The sequence below is a fragment of the Vidua macroura genome, chromosome 17, assembly GCF_024509145.1.
Source record: "Vidua macroura isolate BioBank_ID:100142 chromosome 17, ASM2450914v1, whole genome shotgun sequence".
In the NCBI taxonomy this organism is placed as follows: domain Eukaryota; kingdom Metazoa; phylum Chordata; class Aves; order Passeriformes; family Viduidae; genus Vidua; species Vidua macroura.
Genome location: NC_071587.1, coordinates 9,291,793 through 9,314,485, shown reverse-complemented (window position 1 = coordinate 9,314,485; position 22,693 = coordinate 9,291,793). Strand labels below are relative to the sequence as shown.

The 22,693-nt window shown below is 47.5% G+C and overlaps 1 protein-coding gene across 1 annotated transcript in view; it reads left to right on the top strand.

Annotated features, from left to right (window-relative positions):
- Positions 1 to 22,693, top strand: part of COL20A1 (collagen type XX alpha 1 chain) — a 50,861-nt gene that overhangs the window by 7,338 nt on the left and 20,830 nt on the right. The window contains exons 4-21 of the mRNA XM_053992865.1: positions 489 to 632; positions 852 to 1,001; positions 1,909 to 2,109; positions 3,319 to 3,474; positions 4,416 to 4,535; positions 4,700 to 4,864; positions 6,062 to 6,226; positions 7,168 to 7,340; positions 7,938 to 8,067; positions 8,528 to 8,673; positions 10,376 to 10,499; positions 11,432 to 11,571; positions 12,167 to 12,296; positions 12,831 to 12,973; positions 14,035 to 14,167; positions 19,097 to 19,239; positions 19,806 to 19,935; positions 20,457 to 20,513. Of these exons, the coding sequence (XP_053848840.1) occupies positions 489 to 632; positions 852 to 1,001; positions 1,909 to 2,109; positions 3,319 to 3,474; positions 4,416 to 4,535; positions 4,700 to 4,864; positions 6,062 to 6,226; positions 7,168 to 7,340; positions 7,938 to 8,067; positions 8,528 to 8,673; positions 10,376 to 10,499; positions 11,432 to 11,571; positions 12,167 to 12,296; positions 12,831 to 12,973; positions 14,035 to 14,167; positions 19,097 to 19,239; positions 19,806 to 19,935; positions 20,457 to 20,513 (2,550 nt within the window). The remainder of the gene's footprint in view (positions 1 to 488; positions 633 to 851; positions 1,002 to 1,908; positions 2,110 to 3,318; positions 3,475 to 4,415; positions 4,536 to 4,699; positions 4,865 to 6,061; positions 6,227 to 7,167; positions 7,341 to 7,937; positions 8,068 to 8,527; positions 8,674 to 10,375; positions 10,500 to 11,431; positions 11,572 to 12,166; positions 12,297 to 12,830; positions 12,974 to 14,034; positions 14,168 to 19,096; positions 19,240 to 19,805; positions 19,936 to 20,456; positions 20,514 to 22,693) is intronic.

Sequence of the window (22,693 nt, the reverse complement as noted above, 5' to 3'; positions counted from 1 at the left end):
CAGAAATGAGCTGTGCCCTGCAGGCAGCAACTGCCCTTGGAGACAGATGGGGCAGAGACAGCACAGCTGGGGTAAGATGAGTCCAAGTGCCAGCAGTGACCTCCAAAAACTCCGAGTCACTTCCTCATTTTGTCACATATGACCTCAATCAGCTGCGTGTTTTCATAAGCACTTGCCAGTCTCTACACTCTGAACAGCTTTTCACTCAACAGCTCCTTGGGAAGCTGGTGAAAGTTGCACTAATACTGGGTGGGAAGTAATTTTCTAATTTGGGCACGTAGCAGAGATTTAAAAAGCCTACCTCAATCTTCCCAACTCTACATTGAAGAAAAAGAGTAAAAATCAGAGCTCCTCAAAATGTAAAGCATGAATAGGAGCTGACTGCAGTCCCTAGGCAGACATTCCCTGCATTTCAGTGCTGCTTTTGCTACTGTCAGCTTAAATTTAAGCTCTGACAGGCTCTGAACTGTGGCTTCATCCCACCTCAGGGGACTCGGAGCAAGAAGTCATGCTGAAAACCAAGACTCCCAAAGCCACAGTGGGAGGGCTGAGCCCCACCAAGGAATACACCCTGCAGGTCTACGTGCTCAATGGCTCCCAGGAAGCCCTGTTTGCCAAGAGGAAATTTGTGAGTAAGTGGAGAGGGCTAGATTTTACCACACAGAGCTCCTGAGGCTCTTGGGGATGTGGCTGCTCAGAGCCCATCCTCTGGCCCTGCAGACTGCTTGGCAATCCCAGAGCCTGGCACTATTTTGGTTGGAAGGTTAGAAAGGGACATGGGGATGAGGGAGGCACTGTGGCTCACAAGCCTTTCTAGATGTCTCTCTTCTCTGCTTTTGGTCTTCCTACAGTAGAGGAGCTCAGAAATGCATCCCAGACTAGAAACAACCGAAGGAATGCAGGAGCTGCGTCAGGAAAGAATCTCACCTCCTCGGCAGCTGAGCACAGTGGGGTGGCAGAGGCCACCCCACCACCCCTGAACACTGCCCTGTCACACTCAGGTGGGTGCTCTCACCATCCTGGAGTCACACAGGGTTGATTTTGAGCCAAGGCCTGTGCCATGCTGCCACGGCTGGAGCATTCAGCTGTCCCTAAAACCATTCCCATTTTCTCACTACAATCTCCTTTCATCAAGGGATATTCTTTCAGTAAGCCTTGCTAGCCTGGTCTCATCTTTTGTATACAATTCTTAGCTGTAAAACACAGCAAACCACGTAAAAATATTTGCCCCTCATTCCAGCCAAGCTGAAAATGCATGTCCAGGTACCCAAATTCAGCGGATGCAAACTCATCCTTTAACTGAATGTGGATCCTTTGAGAACAAGCAGCTCCCTGAGCACTAGGGCTGATGGTGTTTTTTTCCCCAAGTTCTGTGTCCCAGGGCTGGCTGCAGGTGCTCTACAAGAAGGATTTCCTCAACCCCCCTGGCTGAGGACTGTATGTAACTACAGAGTCTCGTGTTTCCATGGGCTCAAAAAGGAATTACACCTGTTGATGGAAGAAAGAACCATCAGGGCCATTATCCAAAAAGTCTTGCACTAGTTCAGGGTATTTGCAAGTCACAGATTGCTGAGCTCTGGAAAGCAACTGGGTATGAGGTGCCATGGGATGTTTTCCCTGATTTATATTTTATAAACATTCATTGTTTTTCATCATTGAAGATAAGGGGAAGGACAAACTTGTTTGGACAATCTTTAACATTAGCTCCTGAGCACACATGCAGCCCTCTCAGAGAGGTATGAATGAAGGTGGTGACTGTCTATCCACCTACTTCCATAAACTTGTAGGAATTTTACCCTTTCTGAGCCCCCTACACCTGTGCCAAATGTGGCTTAAATCAGCTGAGGAGTGGGGTTGCATGGCGATAACACAGTTAGGGACAGGGGGATTTTTCTCTTTGGAGCACAGCAAAGGACAGAGCTGAAAAGAAAAGGCAGAAGGGGATTCAGCCAAAGAGCTCAGGAGAAACGACAAGAAACCAGCCCAGTGTGGAGGCCAGCGCGACAGAAACAGCATCAACAACCCCAAAATCATCCTCGCACACTCCTGCAAATGCAGAGCGAGAGTCTCCAGGAAAAGAAAAACCCCCAAAGGATTCACTGAGACGAGGTGAGATGGGGTTCAAACATGTCCTGCTCCTTCTTCTCTCCTGTTTTTCCTAATACTCATTGAATTCAAGCCTTCCAGCCCACCCTCTGCCCCCCTCAAAGTACAGTGCTGCTGGTTGTGCTTCCAATCCTTAGGTCACACTGTGGGAGCTCTCAGAGCTCACTGGAGAAATTTGGAGTTCTGCAGAACAACATGAATTCTCAAGAAAGTTGGAGTTAGGCCAAAAATTCCTTCCAGATGATTTAATTTATTGATTTTAATTGATTTGGCACCATTCTCTCTTCATGTTGTCATCTCCCCCTGCTTCTGGCAGATTCATGTAAGCATTTGTGTTCTTCAGCAGAGCACCCCCAGCCATGGACTTTTCCAAGGTGTTTCCTTTCCAAGCACCAGGGTGTTTGTTACCCGGCCTGCTTCTCCTTCTGGGCTTGTTCTTTGTGTTTCAGAGACAACTGATCCATGAGGAGCCTTCAAATTCAGTTGAGATTGTGATGGCTCCCAACCCTGCTGAAATGGTGGGAATGGGATGGGCCAGAGCATCCCCTTGGGCCCAGTAGAAATCCATGTCTGTGAGAGGAGACACACCTTGGAGCCTGATACATCTTAGTGGGATCATCTGTTTCCCCTCCACCAAAGATGGAAAATTCCCCATCTGAGAGATACTCAAGGAAGATGCAAACAATTAGCAAAATGCCTTATCTATCCTCTGCTGAACTGAAGGCTGGGGTGGGGAGGAAGGCAGAGCTGGAGTATCCATGGTGCCAGCAGGTTTTTACTGAAAGATTAGATTTCATATAAAGCCATGAAATAATTGTAGCCCACAGGGGATCTTGTGATGGAATGGAATTAAGCAATCACCTGCAATTCTTGGAGACTTAAGCTAGATAAAAGGAAGCACTGGGCTGGGGCAGAGATGGAATGGAGCTGACAGCTTGCAGAGAGCAGTGCTTGGGTTAGCACATGCTTCCTGACAGCTTTAACCCCTTATTTGCAGAGGTGCAGCTGCACACCACTCCATTTCGAGGTGCTGAGATGGGTTATCCTTGGCTCCACGGTTTTCACAGGATGCTGACATGTGCCAGACTGGCAGATGGTCCATTCCACCATCCAGACAAGACCCTGCACAGCAGATTTGATTTTTATCTTAAAACTGAAGCAGGTTTTTCTCCTTACAATTGCTTCTCTCAGTATCAAACCTTTCCCCTGCAGGCTCCCAGTTTCAGTGTGACACACCTGCCATGACTGACATCGTCCTGCTTGTGGATGGCTCCTGGAGCATCGGGCGCAACAATTTCAAGCTCATTAAGGAGTTCCTGAGCAACTTGATTTCCCCATTCAGTATTGCAGAAGACAAGATAAGAGTAGGTAGGACATGCTCCTGTTTCCTGGCCTTGGGGTGTTGATGTTTGAAGGGGCCTTGGTCTCTTGTCCCCGTGGTTATGTGCTCCTCTTGGGAGCTGTTATTTCTTTAGGATGGGGTCCTTGAGCTGCTCTTGGAAGCTTTTCCCATCTGGCAGCAAGCTCTGGCCCCTAGTGGCTGTGAGAAATATCTGCACAGTGAACAGCAGCGCTGTCTTTGGGCAGCCCTAGCTCGGGTGGTGATGCTGAGATATTTTTCGGATTTGCTGCCACCTCTGACGAGGTGCTCAGCCACCAATGCACTGAGTGGGGCTGCTGTGAGTTCAGCAGGGAATGGGGCTGCTTGCAGCTCTGAGTGATGCTGACAGCCAGGCTGTACATGAAATAGGATGGGGTAAATCCTTCTCAGCCCTTGCAGCTGATTGTTTGACCTGGATTAACCCTGACACCTTATCAACTACCTGTGATCATCATGACAGGGGTGTGTACCTCTGAACCACGTGGGGTCTGAGGCACCGCTTTGCTCCCAGCATGGCAGCAAAGAATCACAGAATTGTGGAATATTCTGATTTGGGAGGGACCCACAAGGATCATCGAGTCCTGGCCCTGCACAGAACACCCCAAAGATCCCACCCTGTGCCTGAGAGCATTATCCAAACATTCCTTGAGCTCTGTGAGGCCTGGAACTGTGACCACTTCCCTGGGGAACGTGTTCAGTGCCCCACCACCCTCTGGGGAAAGAATCTTTTCCTGATATCCAACCTAAACCTCCCCTGACTCAACTTCATGCTGTTTTCTCAGAACCATGCAGAGAAGTGGAGTTAGAAGCTCCATCTGCTCACCCCCAGTCCCTGTCATTATTTTGTGTCATCTTCCCTGCCAATCCTGAGTGGGCCTCCTGAGCTCACCTGGGCTGGCTCGATGCCCACAGCTCCTGTGTTCCCCAGGGCTGTCCCAGTACAGCAGTGACCCCCGCACGGAGTGGGATCTGAGCGCTTACTCCACGAGGGAACAGGTGCTGGAGGCCGTCAGGAATCTGCGGTACAAGGGTGGCAACACCTTTACAGGTAACTCCACCTGGCAGGGCTCTAAACAGCCACAGTGGGGGAAGCTGTTCCCGTGGGTAATGTGCTCTGTGGGGACTGTGGCCACTGGGAAGCAGAGAAAACAGTAAAAGCATGGGGGTTTTTTGGAGGGCTGTGGCACAACCTCCATCTCTGCCCCTCTCCAGGTCTAGCACTGACCCACGTCCTGGAGCAGAATCTGAAACCAGATGCTGGTGCCCGGCTGGAGGCTGAGAAGTTGGTAATCCTCCTGACTGATGGGAAATCCCAGGATGATGCCAACCTGGCTGCTCAGACCTTGAAAAACCTGGGCATAGAGATATTTGCCATTGGTAAGATCACAGCCATTGATGAGCTGTAGGAAAAAGCCAACGTATTTTTGGTCATCTTCAAATAAGGTTATGTTCCCTCAACTTTGACAGAAGCATCCTGAGGCTGTAGAACTGAGGTAGTGAGTGAGACCTCATTACACTGTGGCTCAGATGAAAATTAACTCATTCATTCAGCCCAGGCAGTGTCTTCAAAGGATATTTTCTTTTTGGAGATTTCACACCTCCCATCTAATGAACTTTGGGAGCCTCAGGGACCAGTGCCATGAAAACAATATTCTTAGCTGTGGAATAAGGCAAGAGAATGTTGTATTGGGGTGGCAGGAGACCTCCTGTATAATTACTGCCTCTCACAACTTCCCATTTCTCTGAATAACAACATTATCTTTTTTTCACTGTCTGCCAGCAACACTGAGACACAGAATGGCCTTGAGCAGCTCTGGCCTTGAGGAGCACATGAGGTCTGCTGGAGACTGATACATGAGCAATAAAGTTACATAAAAACTCCCCTAAAAATGCAATCTCCAAAAGTTTAAGTGCTAATTTTTGTTGGGAATATGCAAGTGAGGGTTTATTGCATAGGGTTATGCAGATAAGTGGCATTTATGGAGGGAGGAGAGCTGCTGAGCCTCCTTGGACAGTGCTAGGGAACCTTGAACTTAGTTCTGGGAAGAAAAATGAGTTGTATTGTGGAGCTTGGTCAGCAGAGAGTCAATGAGGAGGGGGAGCTGAAGGATGGGGATGGAGGATGATGTGTGATGGAGAAGTTCTGTTATATAAAAGGGCTGCTTTTTGCTCATCCCTGACTGTTGAAATGCAATGTGGTGTTCTGACAACAGGCTCTCTGTGGGGAGTGCTGGCACCTCATAAATATAAAATGGTTGTTTGTTCATTCAGTCCCTCATCTGTTTATGCCAACTGCCTCTCGGGTTGAAAAATATCTACCTTTCTGATAGCAAAGCCTGCAAGTGGTGAGGAGGCAGGAAAACAGAAGGAAGATTCACCAGGCTGTCTCCAGGCCACTAAAGGCCTTCTGAGCTGAACGCTCTTCCCAGGCTGGGCTGAGGTGGTCACCGTAGGAAAGTTCTGCAGGAAAAGACACCACTGTGCCAGTGGGGTGACTGGGAGGCTGTGCTTGGACAGCAGGGTGGTGGTGAGCCCATGTCTGGGGAGTTTCTCAGGCTGGTTCTCTGGCGGCAGGGGTGAAGAACGCGGACGAGGCGGAGCTGCGGCAGGTGGCCTCGGAGCCGCTGGAGCTCACCGTCTACAACGTGCTGGACTTCCCCCTGCTCAGCTCCCTGGTGGGCAAACTCACACGGGTCCTGTGCACCAGGATCAAGGAGAGGAGCCACAAGGAAACCACAGGTGAAGTGGGGCCTCCCTTCCTGCTGCTCACCATCCCCCTTCCTCTTGGAGGATAAAATCGCCTAATGACAGCAATTAGCATTATAGGGAAAAGGGGCTTCCCTTCCCTCTTCCTTTATCAGAGGGTGTGATAAATGTGTTGTATCCATCTCCTTTTCTAAGTTTCTTCCAACCAAAAAGAGGCAGCAAAAGCAGAAGAACTAGTATGAAAAGAGACGAGGGAAAGAGTATGGGGTAAATGTGGAGGTAGGATGAGGAGATGACAAAACACCTATACACTTTTTTTTTCTCCACTAAACCTTAAATGATGGATCTCCAAGGCATTTTCAAGTTGAAATCAAGCAGCCTTTTTTTCCTTTGCTGGAGATCAGCTTGCATGATAAAGAACATGAAGAACCACTCCAGATGTTAGCTTTGATCCTCAGGAGAAATACCGTGTACATATTTCTATCTCTTTTTGCTCTAAGATTGACCTAAGCAGAATAGGAACATCTAAATTTCAAACATAATTTTATCTTAATGCTCTGGACATTCATGTAAATAAATTCATTTATTCTTATTGATTTGTATTTGACATAAATAGACATTTTACAAAGGTGAAGGTTAGGCTGAAGAAAAATGAGCTTCTTCATAAAGAAACCAAAGTAATTTTTGCTTGGTAATTTTGGCAAATTTTTGTGATTGAGGAATGCAGACTTGTGTTGAAGAATTATTTGCAGCATGCAGCAAAATACACAGCCTGCTCTTTAGGGAGTATTTATGTTCTCTGTACATGCAGTTTTAAAATATTTATTTCAGAGCAGTCTGGAACAGTTTCTATACTCTATAGGGAAGGAGACTGCAACTTGATTTGAAAAATGTCACTCATATTTATGAGCTGGAAAGTATGTTTGGCATGAGAAGTGTGAATGTAAGAAAGTAACTCTGTTTTTAATTCCTAGGCAGCACTGTGAAAGACACTCCTGTGAACACAGGTGCCCAGCTCAGCCCAACTGACCTGAAAATATCTGCTGTGACCTCCAAGAGCATGCACTTGGCCTGGAGCCCTCCTCTGAGACCACCGAAGAAATACCGGGTTGTGTATTTTCCATCCAAGGGTGGGACCCCCAAAGAGGTGAGAGACCTTTCCCTGGACACCCGAGACTGCCACAGTTTCCAGATGGTGGCTGGGAATTTAAGTAGGCTTGGGTGGACAAAAAGAAGGTGGGAGTGGGACATCAGTTAAGCCAGAGATGAAATTAAATGTACAATGAGTATAAATGTGATGAGGTAATAGGGTGACAAGACAGAAGATATTGATTTTTCTCTTAGCCAGTGTTACCCCCTCCCTAAATCATGTGTCTTGACTCAAAGAGGACATTTGGGTACAGAGATCTGTCCAAGGATACTCAGTGATGGATATGATTTTAAAAAAGCAAATCCAAGTTGTGGATGAATTTCCATTGGTTTCATTGAGAGCATGACTAGAGTTTTGTGCTCAGTGTTTGCACAAATCCCAGGCTTAGAGGACAGCAATCCTTTCTGCCTCTCACCTCTCTGCTTTGGAGAGATTTTAGCTAGCACAAAGCACAGAGGGCAACTGGACTTCATGTTTCTGGGCACAGATGTGCCACGGTGGAGCCACGCTGGCCAGGGATGGCCACTTCAGCCGTTCCATTGCTGACGAGCAGCAGCACCTCCCTGCCCTGACAGCCCTGCCTTGTGCTTGCAGGTGGTTTTAGAGGGAGCAGTGTCCTCCCTGCAGCTGTCCAACCTGACCTCGCACACGGAGTACGTGGTGTCGGTGATCCCCGTGTACGACACCGCCGCGGGGGACGGGCTGAGAGGCGTCACCTCCACACGTAGGTCGTGAGTAGAGAGACCTGTGCTCATGGCTGGTGGTGGCTGGTCTGACCATCTCAGACTGGAGCCTGCCTTGTGTATTTCCCAGCTCAAGTTCAGCCTGCCTACAGCTCTCTTTATCTTTATCAACCAGACAAGACCCTGAGCAAACTGTTCTTTGAGCAGCTGGTTGGGCCAGAGACCTCCAGGGGTCCTTTGCACCTACGTCATTCTGCAAAGCAGAATGTGGCAGTAACACACCCTGCTAGAAATATATTGCAACTACTTGCTGCTTTTTAAAATTTTAAATCCATGGTCTCCAAGTGAATTAAACTCTCTGTAGCATAGAGACTGTGTTAGACATGGGGTAAGTGCCCACCAGCTTGAAGCAGCTGTTGTAAAGCCAGGTGTCCCCTGGGTTTTGAGTTGTTTCAGACCTCATACACTGAAGGTACCTTTGTGTCTTATTTTTCTCTTTAGTGCCTTTGTCTTCCCCTCGATCCCTGCGTGTCTCTGAGCTGAGCCACAACAGTCTGAGGCTGAGCTGGAAAGCAGCCCAGGGAGCCACACACTACCTGGTGCTCTGCTCTGCAGCCCCTGATGGAGCAGAGGACTATACAACAGAGGTAGAGTTTGTGACAATAGTGATAACGTTGTTTTTTTCTCTGTCTGGGCTGAGTTTAATGCTAGCTCTAAGCTTTGGCAATTGGTATCGTGTGGTCAAAGAAAAAAAAAATGTTTCAGAATTATTGCCAGAAACAGCTTTCATAAAAGATTTTTTTGTCATGTTTTGTCTCAAAATGATTTCTAACTTCAAGGGTTTCATGTGGGAAATTAAGTCAAGGGAGAGATCTGGGGGCCATGGAAACCAAGGCACTGAACTCACATCCTTGCAGCCCCAAGTGTAATCACTGTATCCTTGAGGCTGTACATAAACATCTTGACTGTGTGCATCCTTAAATGTTAATTGAAAATGTGTTAGGGTGGATTTTGCTGACATCTGAAAACAGACTTACAACACTGCAGATGAATAAAACAATGCTTGATGAATGGAAAATACTCAGAAACATCTGAGAACCCTTTGTTGTGCATTTTAATGACTTATCTGGAGTACCTGTAAGCTGAGGATATGAATTTTAAAAAAACAAAGTGAGGGGGGAGGAACATTTATTGCCTCTTTGCCTAAGATTCCCCCTTTGAATGCACAGCAGTAGGGACAATTGCAGGATAGTTTTCAAACCAGAACAATACTCTGTTTTCAGGGCATAATCATGGGATTTTTATAAGATCCAGAACACTTGAAGCAACACCAACATTCAAATTGGCATTTCAGCATACTAAAACACTTCCACAGTTACCTGACCTACTCCCTGCAAGAGTGCAATGCTCCAGACCTATGGGATGTCTGCAAAACCAGCATTAAAATGTTCCCATCTTCTTATAAACTGTGCTCCAATGGGTGCAGACTCCTAAGTCCCGGTGGTGGCTTCCTGCAGCTCGCAGGCTGCGGGACCAGAGCTGTGCCCGTGCTGTGTTGGCAGCAGATGGCAGCAGCCCGGCTGCTCTGGGTGCCAGAGCACAGCGCTCCTGCCAGAGCTTCCCACGGGTGTGAGAAAAGCGGGATCGCAGCTCTTGAATGTCCCCCCATCCAAGCCAGAGCAGCAGCAGCAGCGTTTTGGCGTGAGAGGCTCAGGGCTCTGCAGGGCAGGGTTAGGAGGAGGCGCTGTGCATCCCCAAGGGGTTCGGTGTTAGGCAGAGCACTGCAGAGCACCTGCCCAGGTGGGGAAGGGACTGGAGAGGAGGAGAATGAGGGGAGACATCATCGAGGTCTGCAGTGTCCGGATGAGGGGAAGGGAGGGGCAGCTCCCATCTCTGCTCGGTGTGACCAGCGACAGGAGCCGAGGGAACAGCTGGAGCTGTGTCAGGCAGGTTTAGGGGCGATATCAGGAAAGGGTTCCTTACCCGGGGGGTGGGTGGGCATGGGATGGTCACAGCAGCAGGGTGACAGAGATCATTTGTACCACACTCTCAGGCACATCGTGGGGTTCTTGGGGCTTTCCTGTCCAGGAACAGGATTTGAACTCTGATGATCCTTATGAGTCCCTTCCAGATATTGGGATATTAGGTGTGGGATGTTATCTGTGGGATATTATTATGCTTGGGATATTATTGGTGGTATTATGGTTCTAAGACCATTCTAGAGTGGAGATGTCCCCTTACTGTAACCAAAGGTCCTTGGCCTGTGTCTCTGTAAGGTCCTGCTGTCTTAAACACATTGGGAGGTTCCCTATGGCTGAAGGGTACCCTAAACCCCCTCTCTGCTGGCAGGTGAAGGTGACCCAGCCCGAGGTGCTGCTGGAGGGGCTGTCCCCCAGCACTGGGTACTCCGTGGCAGTGTATGCCATGTATGGGGAAGATGCCAGTGATCCAGCCAGCATCCAGGAAACCACCCGTAAGTGCTGCTGCTGCTTACTGAGCTGTTATTAAACACTCAGGGCAGGAGAGATGTGTTCAGTGAGGTGCTTCCCATATTGTGCATGTGGCTTGTACACACGCTGCCTTTTTCTGCTGGATCTGAAGCGGATATTGCTCCCCAAGGGGATCTCTAATTGCAGGGTAAGCTGTGAAAAAGGAGTGGTGCTCCCCTGGTAATAAAGGACCCCTGAAAGAGGTGTTCCTTGAAGTCTTTGTTGTATGGGGGAGAAAAGGTGATCATCTGGCTGTTTCCTCACCTAAATCTGTGGCAGTCCTTCGTAACCTCCCAGATGTACACGTGGTAGTTGATGCCTCAGGTTTAGCTTTTATATTTTTCAGATTCTGTACTGCTTTAGTGTGTAGTTCTGAGCTTCATATTAGGGGATGGTGAGCTCTCTTCACAGAGCAGGGAGACAAAACAATTCCTTCTCTAGCTGGGGACCAAGGACAAATGATCCAAATTTCAGGCCCAAGAGCACAAACAATGATGGACTGAAGAGAGAAAAACAAGGATGGGACTTCATATGCTAAACCTATAATTGGACAATTAACTCCAATATGCAAATGCACCAGAACTTACAGAAGTGAGAGACCCTGTGAGCAGTCATCCATTTTGTGACCATTTTGGTTCATCTTGGGTGCAGCCCTGGCTGGGCTCTTGGGCTGCCCAAGGTGGATCCATGGAGGCCTTCTAATAAATCCCTACTTTATTCTTTAACTCCATCTAGTCTCTGTTCTAGGTGAGCCTTCACAAGGCATCAGAGTGAATAAAGGGAATATTTTCCTGCATAATGAACGAGCCTCTTAGTTCAAGGTGGGATCATGTAAGAGCAGCAGGAGGCAGCGGGTGGCATTTCCTTTGTGCAAGCCAGTGAAGGCTCGGGGTGCTGTCACTAACTGTTGTTGCAGTGGCCTTGAGTCCTCCCAGGTACCTGAGCTTCTCGGAGCTCAGCCACGCGTCCGTGCGGGTCAGCTGGGAGCCCGCAGCCCCGGCCGTGCGCGCTCACCACGTCACTTATGTCTCTAGCAGAGGGGGCAACGCTGGACAGGTGAGTCCTCAAGGGCTGGGGGGAGAAAAAGAAACTTGGGAAGTGGGATAACGCCCTGTTCTCCTTCAGCTGCGTGGTTCAGGGAGAGCCCGTGTGCTGGCAGAGTTTTTACTCTGAAATGGGCGCTTTTGCTGCAGTTATCACCACATGCTGCCCTCTGTGCAGCTGTACCCTCTAGAGTCACAGGATGGTTTGGGTTGGAAGGGACATCCATAACCATCTAGTCCAACTCCCCTGCAGTGAGAAGGGACATTTCCATCTACATCAGGTTGCTCAGATCCCCATCCAATCTGGCCTTGAATGTTTCCAGGGATGGGGCATCCACCACCTCTCTGGGTAACCTGTGCCAGTGTTTTACCACCTTTGTTGTAAAAGTCTTCCTTATACTTCATATAAATCTACATCTTTTAGTTTAAAGCCAGGACCTCTTGTCCTATAGCATCAGGCCTTGCTAAAAAAGTCTGTTCCCATCTTTCTTGTAAGCTCCCTTTAAATACTGAAAGGCTGCAATAAAGTGTCTCTTTTTCTTCAGGCTGACCAAGCCCAGGTGTCTCAGCCTGTCTCTTACAGCACTCACACAACTCCCCCACTGCAGGTGGAAGTTCCTGGCACTGCAACATCCACTGTCCTGAGACCTCTGTCCTCCCTCACTCAATACTTCATCAGTGTCAGATCTACGTACGATGAAGGGGACTCCTTTCCAATTACTGGCAATGTCACCACCTGTAAGTAAGGAACAGGAATACTTCTGGCCTCAGTAAGAGGTGACAAAGTTGGTTTGTGTGTCTCTGAACTTGGATGTTTTGCAGACTGGCCCCAGCAGCTCGTGGCCAAAACTCTTGCACAGAGCACAGATGGCTGCTGTTCTTTGTGTGTGGAATATGTCCAACTGTGTTATGCTCAAAATGAGGTGGAAGGGATAAAGAAAAGAAGCAAATGAAGAAAAGCATGATGTATCACTAACCTCTGCATCCTTGAGAGCCCTCCTAGCCTTCTTCCCTTTACAAAACCGATGTGATATGTGTGCTCTCCATAAACCAGATAACCTGTCTTAATTAGGGCTTTAAAAATAATTTACCCCTGTCTGTCCTGATGACTGTTGTCATATGGGTCTGAAGAAGCGACAGACAGGCTGGTCTCAGACATCTGCTTGGTTGATGTTTTGCTCCCCAGCCATCTGCTCCCCACCTTGGCTCTGACAGGGTGCTGTCAGAGTGTCAGAGCCTGCACTTCAGCTCCTGTTCCTTGTGCCCCCTCAGTGAAGGTCCCTCCTCCTCGTGCTCTGAAGGTCACCGAGCTCTCTGGGAACAGCCTCCGCCTGCAGTGGGAAGCTGTCGCTGCCTCGGATGTGGTTGTCTATCAGATCAAGTGGAGCACAGCCAGTGGAGAGAAGCCTCAGGAGGTATGAGCCCACACACAGCTCTGGGCAGGCTGGGCTGGCTCTGAGCTCACCTGCTGGAGTGGCAGAGAGCTGTGCAAAAGTGTTCAGGGAAACGCACTCCAGCAATTGAACAGTTCAGCAGGATCCCACCTGGGTCTGGCTAAAGTGGAGCAGTCACCTTGAGGGCTGGAAGCAGGAGGGGACAGCAGGGCAGAGTCCTGCAGGCTCTGGGAAGATTGCAGAAGTGTTCTGGGAAACCTCAAGGATGAAATTTAAGAGGGACAAGCCAAAAGTATTAAGCTTAGGCAGGAATAATTAACCATAGGTATGCAGGATGTAGAACAAATAGCTAAGAAGCAATTCAGTAGAAAAAGATCTTGGGTTGCAGAGGATCACCAGTCCCCAATGTCAAGATGATGTGGATAAGAAAAGGACAATACTTAAGTATTTATAGCTGGAGGTATTGCTTCTAAGAAGGTGAAGCATTTTCTCTCCTCAGTGCTAGGAAGCACTGATACTTTTGGGATTCTGCTCTTTGGGAAGGATGAGGTCCAAGTAAGGAGCACACAGAGGAGAATGACAAAAGACAGAGCTGGTGCAGGTGTGGCAGGATGGACCAGGTGCCCTCTTCCATCTGAAGCCCCTATTTCCAGTATGAGGTCAAACAGCAGTTTAAATCTAGGCTTAATACCCAAGTCTCTCCTGCAATGAGGGAGACCAAACATATTCTATTTGGGCTGGAACAGAGGGGTACTGGGGCCTTTTGTCCCCAGCTCCCCTAGAAGCTGGAAACTCAGCAAAGGGACTCTGTGCTGCAGGCAGGCACTGCTTTGTGTCAGAGCTCTGTGCTGTGGTGCTGTAGAAGCTGCTGATCATAACTGGGCTGCCATGCACAGGCATCTGCTCTGCATTATTCACTGCTGGAATTTTGCCTTTGCCTGCACGTGTGCAGCCCCAAACAAAACTTTGGCCCCAAAACTCATTTGTGCCCAGGGACAATCTGTGAGCCCGGCACCTGGGTGGCATGAGCCAGCCTGGGGATGCCTGGCAGCAGGGCTGACTCCTTTCCTCTCCTTCTGCAGCTCTCCCTGGCTGGAAACGTGGCCACGGCCATCCTGCCCGGCCTGCAGAAGAACACTGACTACAAAATATCCATCTGGGCCTACTACAAAGATGGTGCTCGAAGCGACACCGTTTCTGTTCACCACAGGACCAGTAAGTGACCAGTGCTGGCATCCACAGCCCAGGGATGGCAAACAGGGCATGGGATCCCTCACACATGCAGCTCAGACTGGTCACCTCCAGCTCTGAAAATACAAACCCAAATGTCTGAAAAAAGCTAGAGATATTTAGGCTTTCTGTCTGAAAATGTTCTCAATCTGTCCTGAGGACAAGCGGCTGGACAATCACATCAGGCTGGCGCACAGATGATAATCCCTGCACGTGTTCCACATGGAATACATTTCATCCCTCCCCTGCCTCAGTGTAGTGCATGGATGGAAATGAATTCTGAGGGTGTCCAGCTGAACGTGTCCCTGTGCTGCCTAAGGAATGGTTCTTGTTAATAAAATATTGCCTGTAGGGAGGGTGAGGATTTCCTGAGCTCTGTCATGGCTGAGCTGTGCCTCACTGAGGGCATTTACAAATCTGGGAGGCCATCCTGCAGGCACTCTCTGCCTTGGAAGCATTGTCTAAATCTGGCTTTGTGCAGGCAGGATATGAGGTTAAAAAGTGGCACTCCCACAGGTCCTGGTAATTAATATTGCCTGTAAAATGGCTTTGTTGGAAGTGAATGGAGCACTTCAACACCAGCCATCCTCCTTCCCCTCTCAGATCTCGTCCTCCTCTGCAGAATAAACTCATTTTGGCTGATGTTGAGCTGATGAAGCTTGAAGTAAATGGTAATCTTGGAATAAGAAGCTCAGGTTTTATTAATAATAAATAATAAAACCATTTTTAATAGGAAGCTACCTCAGACAAGTACCTTGGAGCTGCATACTGACAAAAGAAAAAAAGAAAAGCAAGCATCCTACTGATATATGACGACAAGAGGACAATTAGAGCTGTTTGGAGGATGTAGGAAAATTAATTACTATGTTTTAAGCTATGAATTATGAAGTGTCAGAGGAGCTCTCTCAGCCCAACAAAATGACACGTGACAGTGCCCTTCTAGGCACATTTGCACAAGACAGTCCTTGCTGCTGCTGGCACCCCAGCAGGGCAGGGAAAGCAATTTGATTTCTGCTTGTCAGCTGCTGTCCTTGTGCAGGAGCCTTGGGAATTGTCAGGCTCTGTCTTCTGCATGAAGAAAATAGAATTCTCCAGAAAGCCAGGTGTGCAGCTGGGCAGCCAGCACAGGGCTCAGTGCCTGGGTGCTGCTGGTCCCTGTGCAGGAGCACTCAGGACACTGCCACACTCCTCCCAGCCAGTATTTGCACGTGAAACCAATGGTTTTGATGCTAATTCTTTTCTAGTGTTTAAAGTAAGAAGTGCCCACAGAGGAGAAGTGGCACAGAGGGGCTGGCTGGGGATTTCCAGAGCTGCTCTGGGGCAGGTCAGGGGAAACTTGGGGGTGCCAGAAAATTGCTGAAGGCTTGAGCAATGAATGTATGGGATGATGTGGCACTAGGCAGGACTCTGAGAACTCCTGGGATATGGTTATATTTCAAATCTTCAGTGTTTCAAGCACCCTGTACTGTGCCTGGTCAGGATGTCCAGTGGTGTTAGTCTACCATCAGAGCTGGTGGAGAACAACTCATTTATACACAGCACGGGAATCTCTGATGTTATCTGAAAACCCAGACCTCTTGGTCTGATTCTTGAGCCCTCTTCCCCTTAATTTTCATTATAAAATGGGATTTTGAGGGCTGAAACAGTGATGAAAGCTCTCTGCTTCTCCTCAGGATGGCAGACTTTGGTGAACAGCATTGATCAGGCTGTGCTGAACAATCCCAAAAGTGTGTGCCAGAGGAGGTTGTGGGAGGGAGGAAGTGCTTTCTTTTGCTTTCATCATTGCTTTTCTCTTTTTCCTCCCTTGGCAACATCCCTTTGTGTAAGGATAGGTCAAGTCATGAAGTTTTTCTTAAAAATGTCTTGGTAGAATTTCCAAGAAATGCTGAAGTTTAAGGGCAAGGACTGAAGTGAAACTCAGCAGGAACAGGTAACACAAGATCCTCTCCCTGTCCTTCAGCCTCCCTGGAATACTTTCTTCTTTGAAGGTCAAGGGAAAAAATTGCCAGGTCTCTTTGCCTATGGTTTTGTGAAATGGAACCAAGTTCTGCCCCTGGGGTGAGGGAAAAACACCAACTTTATTTTATCCAGGACCACTAATGCCTCTTGTCTCACCTGAAACACCCATTTTGAGACCAAATGTGTTATGTTCATGGGACCCTGCAGACACCAATCCCTCACAAAACACAGGTCACCAGAAATGTCATCCTCCTATAGAAACAAACAACACTCATCACTGTGTTGTATCATTTGGAAGGAGACTGGGATGAGGTCACTCATCATTCTGGTAGGAGAAAAGTTGTTTAAAAGTTATGGTTTGAGATTTGTCATTTTATGAACTCAAAATCAGTGAGTAACTTTAGCTGGAAAAGAAAATTTGGAGACATTGGTATGATACAGGTCCCTTCTTGTCTTGGAGATATTGGATTTTTTAAAATTCTTTGTTTTGACTAGAGGAAAGAAAAAAGTTTAGGATTATTTTCAGTAACCCAGTTAGCAAACTTTTCCCTGTAGACTTTCCAAGAGGCAGAGCAGAAACAAAAGGATGCTGATGTATTTCCCACAGACAACAAAATTATCAAAATGTGCTGCTTACCCACGGTTCTTTTTTTTCCTCTCTGTTCTATTTAGACTGAATTCTCATTTGAGTTGAGCTCTCCTTTCAGTCTGTTTTATAAATTGTCAAGTGTAGCAAAGTCGTTATCCTTGACCAAAGGCTTTCACAGTCATCACTTGTCATACTAATAAACAACTTAGTGGTACTTCAAACACAAACCTTCCAAGCAAGCACAGGGAGAGCGGATGATGCTTTCCTGGAGGAATCTGCTGGGACATGGAGGTGTTGCTGAATGGTGATTATTGGAAAATGCTGGAAGGGGTGGCTTTAGTCCTGCTGAGAATCAGACAAGGACCTTCTTTTGTGCTGAGGGAGAGTTCTTTCATCCAGGCTGGGGAAAAAGAACTTGAGCAAAAGAAAAGAGCCCCTTGATAGTCCTGAATGACAAGGAGAGGGCAATTTGGATGGGAACTGCTGCTGAAAGTGGGCTGAGCTATCCTGGTTGGCTTTGCACTGCAATGTTTTATAAAGTGCTTGTGTGCCCTGCTCCTCCAGCTAAGCTCTGGGGAAATCTCTTTTTCCAGCTCCTCAGTGAGGATACACTGCTCCTAACAGAGTATGCATGGAAAATAAAAGAGATTGAAATGTGGGAATGAAGCTTCAACCCACGCCAGGAAAACACATGGCTTGTAGTTCATATATAATAATCATTGCAGGTGAGCATTTGGGTGGAGTGGGGCCCAGGGTTTGATTCTTATTTGAGTATTTGTGTGCCTGTGATGCTGGTTAGACCTGAGAGCACACAGGGATTGCTCCTGTGGAGGAGCAGAGGTTGAAGAGGCAAACAAAGACACAAATGCTGGCAGAGATGCTTCTATCCTCCAGGGCAGCTTCAGGAAGTGGCCTGTCTGTCCCCTGTCTGTCAGAACCATGCCATCAAATTCTGTCAGGCCTGAGGGCTTTCCAGAATAAACCTGACTCTAAAGACTTCCCCTAACTCTCCCTTTAAAGTTCACTTAAGCGTTCTCCCCTTACCTCAGGTGAAGGAAATAGCCAGTGCAGGCAGCAAAGATACATCACTGGCTAATAAAAATGCTGCTTGTTCTTGTTTTCTTCTCTGCTTTACCTCGTGGTGGTGCACAGCAACACCTCCAGCCTGATTCAGCTGCTGCAATCTCAGTTCAGCCTCAGTAAAAGTAAGCTCATTTTATAAACAAAAGAGAAGGAGGATCAATGAAGATGCAAATGATCTTCACTCAACCTGTGCTTTAAGGTCACCCCAGGCTTTGCTGGGTGGGCAGAACATCCTGACAGGAAAAGTGCAGAATACGAACCTCATCACCTTAGTGTGTTTCTTTGACTGTCTTCAGGGCTCACCCATCATTTTTAGTGTCTTCTGAATAAATTCTTCTTTTTCTCTGCCCAGAACTTCTGAGTCTTCACACCAGCAGGAGTTCAAGGACAGACACATGATTTTATGCTTGGAAACAAGCCCCAGGAGCAGATGACCCCATGTTCTTGAGCCTCTTTTTGACCTGATTTTGCCCCCTCTGCCTTTCCCTTCCTCCCTTTCAACCTCTGCTCAGAGAAATCCCTCCAGCATAAGAGCCTCTGTCATCGGATCCAGTTTGCTGCACAGGAGGACCCCAGGGAAAGAAATGCATTTATGTAATTAAAAATTGCTCAGCTATGGTCTCTGGCAAACCCTTTTCTGGCTGTCTGGCTCAGCCCATCACCTGTTTAGAATCCATCCAACCATCCTAGGACAGAGCCAGAGAAGAGGGGGTAGCTCAGGCACCGTGTGTGACCCATTCCAGGGCTGTGGGTGTCAGAAGCTCTAGACAGAACTCTGGTGTGCTGGATGCTCTGGGTGTTGTGTTTTTTGTTTTTTTTTTTTTTAAGAGTAATTTTAAAACAGAAAAAGCTGAAAAATATTAGAAATTATGATGGATTAACTCTGATGTGTGATCCAGGTTTAATTGCCAGTAAAGCTGTTTGTCCAGCTTGATGAAACTCGGTTCCAGTTCAAGCAGCCTTGGTGTTTGTTCATGATGTGCACAATGGGTCTCTTTGCCTTGTGCTTCCAGGACTCTTTCACCTTTGCAAGAATTTTTCCTGTGTCCTAGGCTTGGAATTGCTGAATGTTTGAGTTGTGGTGTGTTGTAGCTGGGCAATCCCCATCCATCCAGAATTTTTTTCCCTCTTGCCTGGGTGCTTGTGGCTGCCCTGAGTGTTGGTTACCTGCACAGCAGAGCGCTGAGATGTTCAGAAACGGGCCTGGAAGCAAACACTGCTGGCTCCATTTACAGAGATTTCTCCCTGCTTTTTGTGCTGCTCACCTTCCATCCCTGTCACAGATTCCCGGAGCCCACCCACCAACCTCTTCATCGACTCTGAGACCCCCAGCAGCCTCCAGGTGCACTGGACCCCTCCTGATGGCCGAGTTCAGCACTACAAAATCACCTACAGCCCTGTTTCTGATGCTGCTGCCCAGCAAACTGTGAGTGTCCAGCTCCTCTGTGGGGGACAGACACTGGGCCAGAGGCCCGTGGGGACAATATGACCAGAGGAACTCTGCTCACTCCAGTCAGGTTCAGGATATAAGAGCTCAAAACCAAATCTCTCCTTGCTGATGTGTTGCTTTGTAAACAGAACTCCGAGACGCTTTTGTAATTAAGATATATTTCTCCATCAAAGCCACCAATAACACAGCTTTCTCTGCTCCCTGAACTGGGGAGAGGGAACTCTTGAAGGCAGAGGCGTGGGGAATAAACCTACTGCCCCTCTGGCTTAGAGAGGTTAAATATAATTCTTTTAAAAGATTCCCTACTTAAACAGCCTGATAATCCTGTTATAAGGCACTTCTGCTGCATTTCCCTGGGGAATAGTGGGGTCTTTATACGGGAAAATGCTTTTCCTCTTGCTAGTCCAACAGCAACACACAGCCAAGCCTCGTGGGCAGAGCCAAGCAGGAATGCTGCTCTGAGCTCCACCTAACTCTGGGCTGTAAGTGGGAGCTGGAATGAGAACCCCAAATCACTGGGATCTTTGCTTCCCCCATTGTAGATCATGGCTCCTGGCAAAAGCAGCAGTGTGACCCTGCAGCCCCTGCTGCCTGATCGAGCCTACAAGGTGACCATTTCTGCCATCCACTACACGGGAGAGAGCGAGAGCACCTCCACGACGGGCCGGACAGGTACAGGGCTCAGCTGCAACGGGCACCTCCCCTATCCATCACCTCGAGGCCACCTCTGCTGGGACAGTGATGGCCTCACTTGCACTGGGCTCTGCCTGAAGCCAGGGTTTTGCTCAGCAATAGAATATGAGCCTTGAAAAGTGAAAATCCTGCCCCAGTTTCTGTACTCCTGTGAGTTATTGACAGTTCTGGGATGAGTGCAGAGGGCTGGCGGCCCATTGGGTTTTGAGCCTGGCATCACAATCTTGAATAACACAGCTCAGGCATGGACTCAAGTTGGGCCAGGAGAGGTTCAGGTCAGATATTAGGAAACATTTCTTCACTGAAAAAGTGGTTAATTATTGGAAAATGCTCCCCAGAGAAGTGGTGGAGTCACTATCCCTGGAAGTGTTAAAAACCAAGCAGATGTGTCCCTTCCTGATGTGGCTGAGTGGGTGTGGTGGGTTTTGGTCAAAGGTTGGACTTGATGGTCTTCAAGGCCTTTTCCAACTTTCTGATTCTATGATTGGTTTCTCTTTCAGCTCCGGTGCTGTCTAAATTCCCTTCCGTCCGAGGATTCATCCCACCTAAGGCAGAGGGTAAATTATCTCCTCTAAAGCCCTGCTTTGCTGTTGGTTTGTAATTCAGGAGCAAACAGCACAGTGTGGGCTCTGCAGAGCAGCAGGAGGGGTCCATCAGCTCTTGACAGATGCCCTTGGGGACAACCCAAGGACAACCAGAAACCACAGAACTTCTTAACATCAGGCTCAGTAAAGAGACCAACGGTATTTTAGAGGATTTCTGCACAACTTGACCAAAATGTAGTGCAGGGAAGTGTGACATGTTTTAAATTAAAATTCCCTGTAAAGTCCCTTATTAAATTTAATGAGCATATGCTCTCATAGCTGATAGAAAGCAAACTATGAAATGGATTAGTGAGAAATGTTGAATTAATGGGGTTATAAAAAGTTTTTAATAAGTAAATATCACAATGCAGATATTGTGGCACTGCTGGCTTTTCCTGGCTATTTGAAACTATTCCAAGCAAAATATCAGTTTTAAAATTTATTGAGTGAAGTCAAGATTGAAGAATGAGGCAGCTTAGATGTAAAAAAAATGAGTTTATAGCCAACAAAGGACAAAGCAGATTAAGTTTTCAAGTGTTATTGAGGTGTTCAGATCACACTGGTAAAGTCCTGTGAACTTTCAAGCAGAAAACAATCTCTCAAAAGGCTGATGAGTCACCTTGTAGAATTTAATATAGCTGTTTGGCTATGATAACTGAAAAGACAATGGAAGAAATACTAAATTCTTTATGTTTTATAAAGTACTTTTTTTTTTTTTGAAGAAGGAGATACAATATGTAACAATGCTGGGAAAACAGTTGGATGTGCAATAAAAACTCCAATATTGATACATAACCAAATTATTGAGAGAAATGATCTGATGTTGCAGGAGTGAGTGTTCATGGAACAGTGAATAACTGCATTGGGATTTGGAGAGAAAAACAAAAACCAAAGGAAATAACAAGACAACAGGAATCTCAGGCTGGAAAGTCTAGGGAAAAAAATCTTCAAAGCAGAAGTGAAACTGCCAGAGTCAGGGATCCTTGCCATGACTCTGAGAGGCTTCATACAAGCTGAGCATTGCCTGATCAAAGAGCTGTGAGCAATCCCAGTGCTGCCAGCTGGGAACGAGGGGAGAATTGCCAGGGATGTAAGCAAGAGGGACTCTGGGGCCTGGGCAAGGGTCAGAATGAGCTCGCTGACTCCCGAACAAGGTCAGATGCCTGGAAAATGGGCAAGTTTACAGCTTTCTTGGGATCATTTCTTTTTTGTTTTTTATTCAACATGCTTCAGTTCTGACAGAGCTGGAGAGGGATTTTGTACAAGGGGGTGGAGTGATAGAAAAAGGGGGGATGGCTTCAAACTGACAAAGAGCAGGTTTGGATTAGATGTCAGGAAGGAATTCTTCCCTGTGAGGGTGGGGAGGCCCTGGCACAGGGCGCCCAGAGAAGCTGTGGCTGCCCCATCCCTGGAAGTGTCCATGGCCAGGTTGGGTGGAGCTTGGAGCAACCTGGGATAGTGGAAGGTGTCCCTGCCCATGGAAGGGGGTGGAACAAGATGAGTTTAAGGTCCCTTCCAACCCAAACCATTCTCTAAGATTTAGAAAAGTCGGTTTCTGGAAGGAGAAGGGAAAGAGCAGTGTATAGGCTGAAGATCCTGCATGCAAGGGCTGGTCAGGCTCAGCATTGCAAGGCTGAAGTTTCAGAAACTGAGTTTTTAATGGATTTCCATAGATCAATTCAATAGTTTACACCCAATTCTACAGGAATTATGGTATATAAAAAAATAAGCATCAGTTGGAACAACAGAGGTCACAGCACCTTGTAAGTCTTTGTGGTTTAAATCCTGGCTTTAGTGGTCCTGTGGCTATCAGAGTCATAGGTTTGGGTGCCCTTTCTTCACCATGAGGAATGGCATTGAAACTCTTACAGGCTTAGAAATCTCATGTCTTTTGGGGCAAGTAAATCACCTCCTTTAAATGTTTTACACATTTTACAAAAGTTAGGCTGCTGCTGAGGTAAGAAATGGCATTGATGGAAGAAAGGCAAGGCCATGCTGAAGCCTCAGTACAATGATCTCTTAGATTCTATTATCCTGATGACCGAGAAAGCTCCTTGTGAAACAGCCCATCCTGTCGAGTGTCCTTGATTTCCAGGGACATTTCTCATTTTGCGTCAAGCATTCCCTTTGTCCAGCTCCATCTGGCATCCATG